The 8,606-nt window shown below is 33.9% G+C and overlaps 1 protein-coding gene across 1 annotated transcript; it reads left to right on the top strand.

The window, feature by feature from the left end:
- The first annotated feature begins 1,445 nt into the window (after nucleotides 1–1,445).
- On the top strand, nucleotides 1,446–7,939 carry LOC107786560 (WD repeat-containing protein 55). Its single transcript, XM_016608048.2, has 15 exons — nucleotides 1,446–1,660; nucleotides 1,792–1,824; nucleotides 1,945–2,009; nucleotides 2,580–2,667; nucleotides 2,780–2,852; nucleotides 3,656–3,762; nucleotides 4,772–4,814; nucleotides 4,917–4,973; nucleotides 5,306–5,382; nucleotides 5,465–5,513; nucleotides 5,643–5,689; nucleotides 5,783–5,856; nucleotides 6,076–6,131; nucleotides 6,250–6,370; nucleotides 7,331–7,939. The coding sequence occupies exons 1-15, from the start codon at nucleotides 1,557–1,559 to the stop codon at nucleotides 7,399–7,401; spliced, it is 1,065 nt and encodes a 354-aa protein (XP_016463534.1). The 5' UTR covers nucleotides 1,446–1,556; the 3' UTR covers nucleotides 7,402–7,939.
- Nucleotides 7,940–8,606: the final 667 nt, after the last annotated feature.

Raw genomic sequence — 8,606 nt, forward strand, 5'->3', positions numbered from 1 at the left:
GTATACTGGCCACTGCAGTAGTGGTCAAACTGAAAATTTTATGCTTGAAAGGAAGTGTACAAGTGGTCAATGCATCACCCACCTAGACATTATTTAAAATAAATTCTTTTATAATATTTTCAAATATAATATCTAATTATTTCATTCAAAATTTACATTAATTAGTTCTTAAATAAAAATAAAGGTACATATTCTGATACATATATAAACTTACTTATCTAGGATTCAAATATAAATAATCTATATTATATTAAAAGCACGAATACCCTTAGTGAAATGTCGTTCGCCTTTTTTACCCTTTAAAAATATCTTTCACACTAGACAAAATAGTCATTTAAATTTTTTTCTAATATTTAGGAGTTTTAATCCGACTCAATTTGTGTATTAAATCCTTCCTTATTTTGAAATATTTATTTACCAAATATTAGAACTTTAAATCAACTGAAATTGTAGTTATTAATTTTTTTCTTTTTAAAACTAGCTACTAGGTGGGAAGTTCTAATATTTAAGTCCTAATCAGTGACATAAATTCAAGAAATCTACGACATTAACAAAATATGTCATATTTGTTTAGAGATTCTTCCATATAATTGGGTAAAATAGAAGCGATAAAACTAATACTATCCAAATAACCAAGTTTGTGCTATCATTAGTTTAAGGCTTTAAAGATCTTTTCAAATTTTCGAGAAGTGTTTAAAGTAATAATATCATATAACTATAATTTATTTCATATTATTTTTAATGTGAATTATATATATGAAATATAATATATATTTTTATATTATATTTAAATTATTTTTCTATTCAAATAATATATATATTTTTTTATCTTTTTGTATAATATTTTAAAGTTACACTCAATAATTAGAAGAAATAGCTATTAAGTATATAAAAGAGAGGAAGAAAAAGAAAGTTATTGGCGAAAGTTAATAACAATAATGATTTTACAAACACAATTATACCAAAGTAAAATGTCAGATCAAAACTTTTAGTGGATAAAATTATAATTATAGCTAAATATATTTAAAGATTGAGATGACATAATATTAAGAATTTGAATCAACAAGTTTAATATTAAAAAAATGAGTAAATTTTTGCATTAATTGATTAACAAGAGAATTCAATTCATTTTTTTCCTTCTCAATTCATCTTTAAGTAAAATTATTTTGCAATTTGACAAAACTCTTGGCATAATTGCTTTAACATTAGAGTAAGTCTCATGGGAACTACTAAAATTAAATAATCACTAGTTTTGTGTAACACATATAGTCGACAGTTATTTTTAAATGTACTCATTGGGTACGCGCGTTTGTACCCATCCCAAATATGTATCCAAATTCAAACATTTAACTCTTAAAAACAAAACAACTTATCCATCCCAAATAAAATACGAAAAAAGAAAAAGAAAGGAAAAGAAAAACAATTATGCTTTTCTCTAACATTATTTTCTCCGGTCCAAACAACCATTATACTAGTACTAGTACTAATACTAGGGTTTAAGCTTAAAAGATTTTTAGTTTGCCTAAAACCCTTGTGAAGTTGGGTCCGGCAAAATCATGGCTGCTGTGGAGATAGACCTTGGGAAGCTTCCATTTGACATAGATTTTCATCCATCGGATCACCTCGTTGCTGCTGGTCTCATCTCCGGTGACCTCCTCTTGTATGTTCACGTCACCAACTCTCTGCTCTTAGATCCAACTAGTTTGTAATTGAGTTTTAGTTGATTAAATTAATTGGTTTTGGGTTGCGCCAAACAATGAAAGTTTACTGAAATTTATCTGTCTTCTGCAGGTATCGTTACATTGCTGATTCTCCGGCCCAAAAGTATTAATAAAATTCCCCCTTTTTTCCTTCTTATCTTCTTTCAGTCCATTGTTGGATGGTTTTGGTTAATGGTTTATTCTGAATTGTGCAAATGTATTTTTTTGGTTTGTTCAATAATAGGTTGTTAGAAGTTAAAGCTCATAGTGAATCATGTAGAGCTGTTCGGTTTATCAACGAGGGCCGTGGTAATTTATTTAAACATACCCTGCTGGTCCTTTTTTAGTTGTTTGTAATTCGAATACGTGTTCTTTTTCTTGTTGGTTAAAGTATCTGCTTGCCGATGACCCAGAGGTGGATCCAGGATTTGAACATTATGAGTTCTGGATTGTCTCATAACTGGATTTTAGGACAGTGACTTCAAGTGCTTTTAATTTGTGTTGTGAATTTAATTTTTCATACATATTCAGTGGATTTCTTAGCACATATTCAGGGTTTGAGCTAAAGCTACTAGGTTCAACAGAATCCATATCTCAAAGCCTACACTTGCCCCTGCAACAACTTGTGCAAATTGATATCCTCTATCATTTGGACAACCAACACTAAAATGAACTAGGGAATTCTCATTTTCCAGCACCTCTACTTTGACTTTGGTAAACAGAGAACCAAGGTATTCAATTTTTGGGGGGGGGGGATGACCTCTTGAGCCAGATTTTTGTTTGGTTCTATCACTTCGGTTACTTTCTTGTTCCGTTTGCTTCAATGTAGTGGTTACTGCTAATTTGATTTGTTTCTGCTTAAACCGAATACGGGTACAGCAATTGTGACGGGATCTCCGGATTTTTCTATTCTTGCAACGGATGTTGAGACCGGCACAGAAATTGTTCGCCTGGAGAATTCCCATGAGTGAGTTCTATAACTTAAGTGTTAGTGATGACATGTAATAGCTTCGAGTTAGACATTTATTAAAAATATTGCTCTTTAGACGTTCTCATAGAAAGGTCACTTTTGGATTCAGGGCTGCTGTTAATCGAATAGTTAATTTGACGGAGTCAACTATTGCTTCTGGAGACGATGACGGATGCGTTAAGGTGAAATCAGTGTATTGATTTTTTTTTTCCTAACCGAAGAAGGCTAAGTTAATTGAGGATTCTAAAAATATAAATGCTTTTTGGTTCTCTTCAAGTTGGGAATTTTGAAGTAATAGTCAGCGTTCTGTCATTCACTATTTAACTTGACTGAATAACAGGAACAACAACAATAATTGCGCCTTAGTCCCAAACAAGTTGGGTTTGGCTATATAAATACTCGGACTATGTTACTCCATTTTAACTCATCTCATGTCAATATTATGCTTATACAAATAGAATCTCTTGACTCAAACTGTACCGTTCTTGTTAAGTTGTTTGTTTATCACACAATTTTAGATTGCTTGATTTACTATCGATATAAAGTAGCAATGGCTTCGAGGTGCAGACAAACTGGTCCGTTCACCACTGTTACTTTGAGTTGTACTGTCAGCAACCTTGCGAACCTGGTGCATGGAATCATAAACTTTCTCTCTTTTAAAAGGAATTTTGAATAACAAAACATTCAAGTATTCAAGCATCGATGCCTTATTTTCTCAATACAGTGCATGTGTAAATACTGCTCCTTCACGTTCCTTACTAAAAAATTTGGCTCCTTCATGTTCATGATCACTGTTTCACTCTTGCTTTTTTTTTGTTCTTCTTTAATTCTGTGGCTGAGTTATAAAGACAAATAAAAGAACAGATGTTTATGCCATAATGCTACTTATATTACAATTTAGAGCTTCATTGGTCTTTCTGAATGCCCCATCAAGATTGCAGTCAATAGTCCACATACTATCTTGAATTATTAATCTATCTTGCAGGTATGGGATACCAGACAACGCTCCTGCTGCAATTCTTTTAATGCACAGGAAGAATACATTTCAGACATTACTTTTGCAGCCGATTCCATGAAACTATTGGCAACAAGGTAATTAGTTCTCGCTTTCTCTCAAAAGCATGCATGCACTCAGTGGTTGTAAACTGTAACTATTTTTGAGAGATCTTTAATTAAGTGAGGATGAGGCACTCAAAGCTTTCATCACCCCCCCCCCCCCCCAAAAAAAAAAAAAACCAAACCCATCCAACACACACACACACAAAAAAAAAAAACCCATCCTGTTTGACTTATCATCCTTACTAGGAGATGGCTAGATATGACTCTTTTGCTGGTTTTACCTTTGAATTTGAGTAGCCAGCATTTGCTGTATTTGTCATGTTTGTAATTAGTGGAAAGTAATACGCTGGTACTAGATCTAACTCTTTACGTGCGAGGAGGAACGAGGATTTGCAAATCTTCTGTTGGTTCAGAAGATACCACGGAATTGACATTTTCTAAGGCGATGAAAAGGAAAAGCAGGATCCTTGCTGTTCTTTTGTTAAGTCTATTTTTTGTGTACATTGATCTAATTTGCAGGCAGTTTTTAGGCTGATTTTTGTTGCTCTTTCATCCTGGACATCTTTTTTACTACCTTTTTCTCAAAAGGTGAAAGGGTTCGTGCTGTACTGTTCGCTTGATGCGGTCATAATTATTAAGATTTATTTGAATTGGTTATTCCTGGTTTATGTACAATGCTAGAATTAGAGTTCAAGTGCTCCATTATTTCTTTTTCCAGTTTTCTGCTATTTTCCCCAACTGTAGGGCTTGTGTTCTAGATATTTTCTTCCAGCAAAATGTTTAACCACCAAAAATGTTAGAATGTCTTTTACGTCAGAAAAATGATAAACTTTCTCTTTATTCTGTTACGGTCGGGCTCATGTGCTGCTAACTTTGGCTCATCTTAAGCAGTTCATGCTCATGAAGTTTAATTTAAGATGTTCATTGTAATTATCTGAATTGCAAACTCTTCTCTATGTTCATTGTAATTATCTGAATTGCAAACTCTTCTCTATGTTCATTGTAATTATCTGAATTGCAAACTCTTCTCTCTTCTCTGTAGTGGCGATGGGACACTTACTGTATGCAATTTAAGGAGCAATAAGGTAATGCAATCCTTTTGGTTGCTCTTGAAATAAAAACTATACATACTGACATTAATTCTCATCACTTTAAAAATTGATACATCTTCCATATCTCAATTTCAGATCCAAACTCGTTCTGAATTTTCTGAAGAAGAGCTGCTTTCTGTGGTGATTATGAAGGTAATAATTATTCTGTATGTAATTTGCCTTACACTTTCTCTTGTTGAGCTTTGAAGACAATGTCTCCATGTCTTTGAATATTGTATTGTACTTGATTATCTGCATCCGATTTGCTAGGGTCAATGTGATTGTAATTCTTTTCCTTTAAATCTTTTTTTGGTCAACTTAATTCTTACTGTGTTGTGGTGATACTGTATGGGGACTCTAGAGGGTTTATCATCTTTATGTTTCTTTAGATTTTCTATTCAATTGTTATCCACAGAATACTGTCTCTAAGCATGCTTCACTCGCTTTTGGTGTATTACATTTATTTTTCCCATTTTTGTCATCAGAATGGTAGAAAAGTAATATGTGGTACTCAGTCTGGAACTCTGTTACTCTACTCATGGGGTTTTTTCAAGGATTGCAGGTATTTCTCCTATTTCTATTTCACCTCTTGAACTTCTTGTCAGGAGTTGATTCCAATATATTCCATTTCTTGTGATTTTCAGTGATCGCTTTATCGATCTATCACCGAACTCTATAGATGCATTACTGAAAGTAAGTGTCTACTGTAACTTTTTTGTTTAGGGTATCTACAGTAATTTCTTTTCCCGATGAGTTAAACTTAAACTTAGCTTTATAATCATACATGGAAAACTCAAAATGTTCTTTTTCCTTCTGGATAAGCTTGATGAAGATAGAGTAATAACTGGGTCGGAGAATGGAATTATCAGGTGAGAAAACTCTCTATGGTGGTACAAGACTTGATTTTATTTGACAAATAAAATTCAAATTTATCCGTGAGACACTGTTTCTTTTTGGTGTAGTCTGGTTGGCGTATTACCAAACAGGATTATTCAGCCAATTGCCGAGCATTCAGAATATCCTGTTGAGCGTCTTGGTATGATTTTAAGTTGAAAATTTGGAATTTTGTAGTTTATATTTGACGGCTGAATCTGTATATGTGCCCATGTAATGGAGTGTTTCATTGCCAGCAGCTTTATACTTCTATACTTCACATTTCTATTTGTTGGCTTTGCTTAGATATGCATCCTTCAATAATGTGTACTTATAAGTTGTATTGACATTTTCCCATTCGTGGTGCCTTATGATGTTGCAGCTTTTTCTCATGATAAAAAGTATCTTGGAAGTGCATCACACGACCAGTTACTGAAAGTCTGTAAATATCTCTGTTATCCCCTGCAATATTGTCTTTGAAATTTTCAAGGAGATTGTGAATGTTAGGAAGTTGGACCACTAATGGTTCTGTTGCTCCTTTTTCCTTTTTACCTAGCTGTGGGATCTGAATGAGTTGCTGCAAGATTCTGCGGATGGTGAGAAGAATGATTCAGCTGCTGAAGACAGTGATACCGATGGGATGGATGTTGATGATAATGCTCCAAAATCTTCCAAAGGTATATATAATATTTCACATTCCTGAATGGGGAAATTATTCTGTCTTTCATGTCTGGTAAAGGATATGACATTTGTGACTGGAAGATATATAGGGGTCGAAGTTCCCTACTTATTAATACAAGTTTAATTCCCAAAGCTTGTGTTTCGTCCCCTTGTCAAAGTTGTTTATATACAAGTTTCATGCCCTTTTCTTTCTGTTTCCTATAAAATAGAGTACTATATCTTAAAAAAGTTCTTTATTTCGTGAATTTTCTTTCAAATTGATTTAGGTACTAGCTTTGTTCTCTGGTGGTTGAGGGAACCGTCACGGATATTATTATCGTCATTAATGTATTCAAACAAGACATCCATGTCGCGTTGTTCATGCTTATTATTATCAATAAATATTAAAGGATTTTGAATGTGAAGGCATAAGTGTACCTTTTCTAGTCTTTACTGTTTGGTAAGTGGATAGTCTTAAGGTATTAAATTTATTAGTTCATTGACTGATGTCATTTTCAGTATTTTTATTCCATTGTTATACTAGTTCTGACACATACCGGATGAGGAACTAATAGATGAGTTCCCTAGCATTCGAGAAGTACATTTTAGGGCTCCACTTTTTGTTTCTGTGAGTTTGAGAACACGGAATTGCTGCTCAATGTTGTTTGCTCTCTAACCACTTTGTAATGAACTCTGTTAGCTCATAACTGGTGGAGCAAGATAACTGCTATTCTTTCAATGATCTGTAAAAGGTCTTGTTTTTTTTTTTGCGTAACCAAGGCTCGACCTTATTACTAGACTAATTGACTACAGAATGGTAGATCTTTTTAGGTGCTTAGTGAATCACCATGACACAGTAAAAATTACTCTCAACTGCCCCTCATATGTATCTCTTGCCATGCTGTCTATCCCTCTACGTTGTTAAAAAAAATAAATAGTCTATATCCCTCAACTTTTTACTTTTGCTCTTTCTGCAGGGAGCAAGAAGAAAAATGTAAATAAAGGGAAAGATCCTGGGACTTCGAGCGATTTCTTTTCAGATTTATGATTCAATATCTCATTGACCTTGGAAGGGCACAACCAATGACTATTCAAGCAAAAATAGTTCATCAATTGTGTCATTTTGAGTGCTTCCTGTGTAGCTGTCACGTGAACTGGCCACTATGGATAGAAAAGAGGTATAAGTTAAAAAGTGATGCTCCCTCCCCTGCTCCAGTGTTTCCTCCACATATTTTAGGAAGCTGATTAATTTGATCCGGAGGTCTCTGATGCTTCTGGAGGCGTGTATTATACAAGTTTTTGGAGAATCCAATGGTTAGCTTTAATTAATTTCTTTGAGAGATGTTGATGCGATAAGTTTTAATTCTGTTGATAGGCTTATGTAGTATGGGTGCGTTGATCTTTGGAGGAATCAATATATCCATATTTCAAATTCATGTAATGGAATCTTTAGTACCTGTAGAGAGAGGGTTTCTATCTATTGACCTCCCTCCAGATATGTATAATAGTCACATTGTTGGCTTCAAGCAAATATTTACAATCTTCAATAATAGCCCCAAGAGGGTGATACTAGATGTCTTCTTCAATAAGCATGACAGCAAGTAGGCTTTAACTTACCTGAGTATCCTAGCATCCGTTTACCATGGTCAAATTGGTCATCTCAAAAAATTCCTCCAAAAGTAGCATCTTTAGTGTGAAGTTGCTACTTAGGTAAAACATTTTCAATAGAATTCTTAATGTTATCAGCAGAAATAGCTCAAGTACACTAAAAACAAATGAAACATTCATCTTAAATACCTTTTCCCTACGTTTAAGATGGCAGGGCAGCTAGGAGCATTGGAGCATGTTCTGGTTCATATTCCTGCGTCTAATATTACGACTAGCGTAACCTGCAGGGTGAACACAATAAAAAAGTTTGTTAGCTGTTCGCTTCCCCTCCCACTACTTTTACTCAGTGCTGACTTTGGTTAATCGTATCTTTTGATTACGTTCAGCACTATCCAAATCAATGATTATTTTATGAAATCAGAATCCACAGGTTTGATTTTATGTGATACCATTTCAAGGAAAAAAATTGAAACCCTGGAATAAAAAGATTACTCATAAATAATATAATAACCAAAGAGTGCGGTAGGATAGATAAGATTCCTCTACCGTTAACCAAATTTCAGGTCTCGACTACGAGGCACGAGCCCTAAACATTAAATAAAAAAAATTCTAGTAGGGAGTGTTTCTCCTTTGATGGGCTTTACT

The sequence above is a fragment of the Nicotiana tabacum genome, chromosome 17 (assembly GCF_000715075.1).
Source record: "Nicotiana tabacum cultivar K326 chromosome 17, ASM71507v2, whole genome shotgun sequence".
Classification (NCBI taxonomy): domain Eukaryota; kingdom Viridiplantae; phylum Streptophyta; class Magnoliopsida; order Solanales; family Solanaceae; genus Nicotiana; species Nicotiana tabacum.

Coding starts and splice junctions, on each gene's coding strand:
- LOC107786560 (XM_016608048.2), top strand. CDS start 1,557: ATGGCTGCTGTGGAGATAGACCTTGGGAAGCTTCCATTTGACATAGAT. Junction 2,853..3,655: donor ACGATGACGGATGCGTTAAG/GTGAAATCAGTG, acceptor TCTATCTTGCAG/GTATGGGATACCAGACAACG. Junction 3,763..4,771: donor ATGAAACTATTGGCAACAAG/GTAATTAGTTCT, acceptor TCTTCTCTGTAG/TGGCGATGGGACACTTACTG.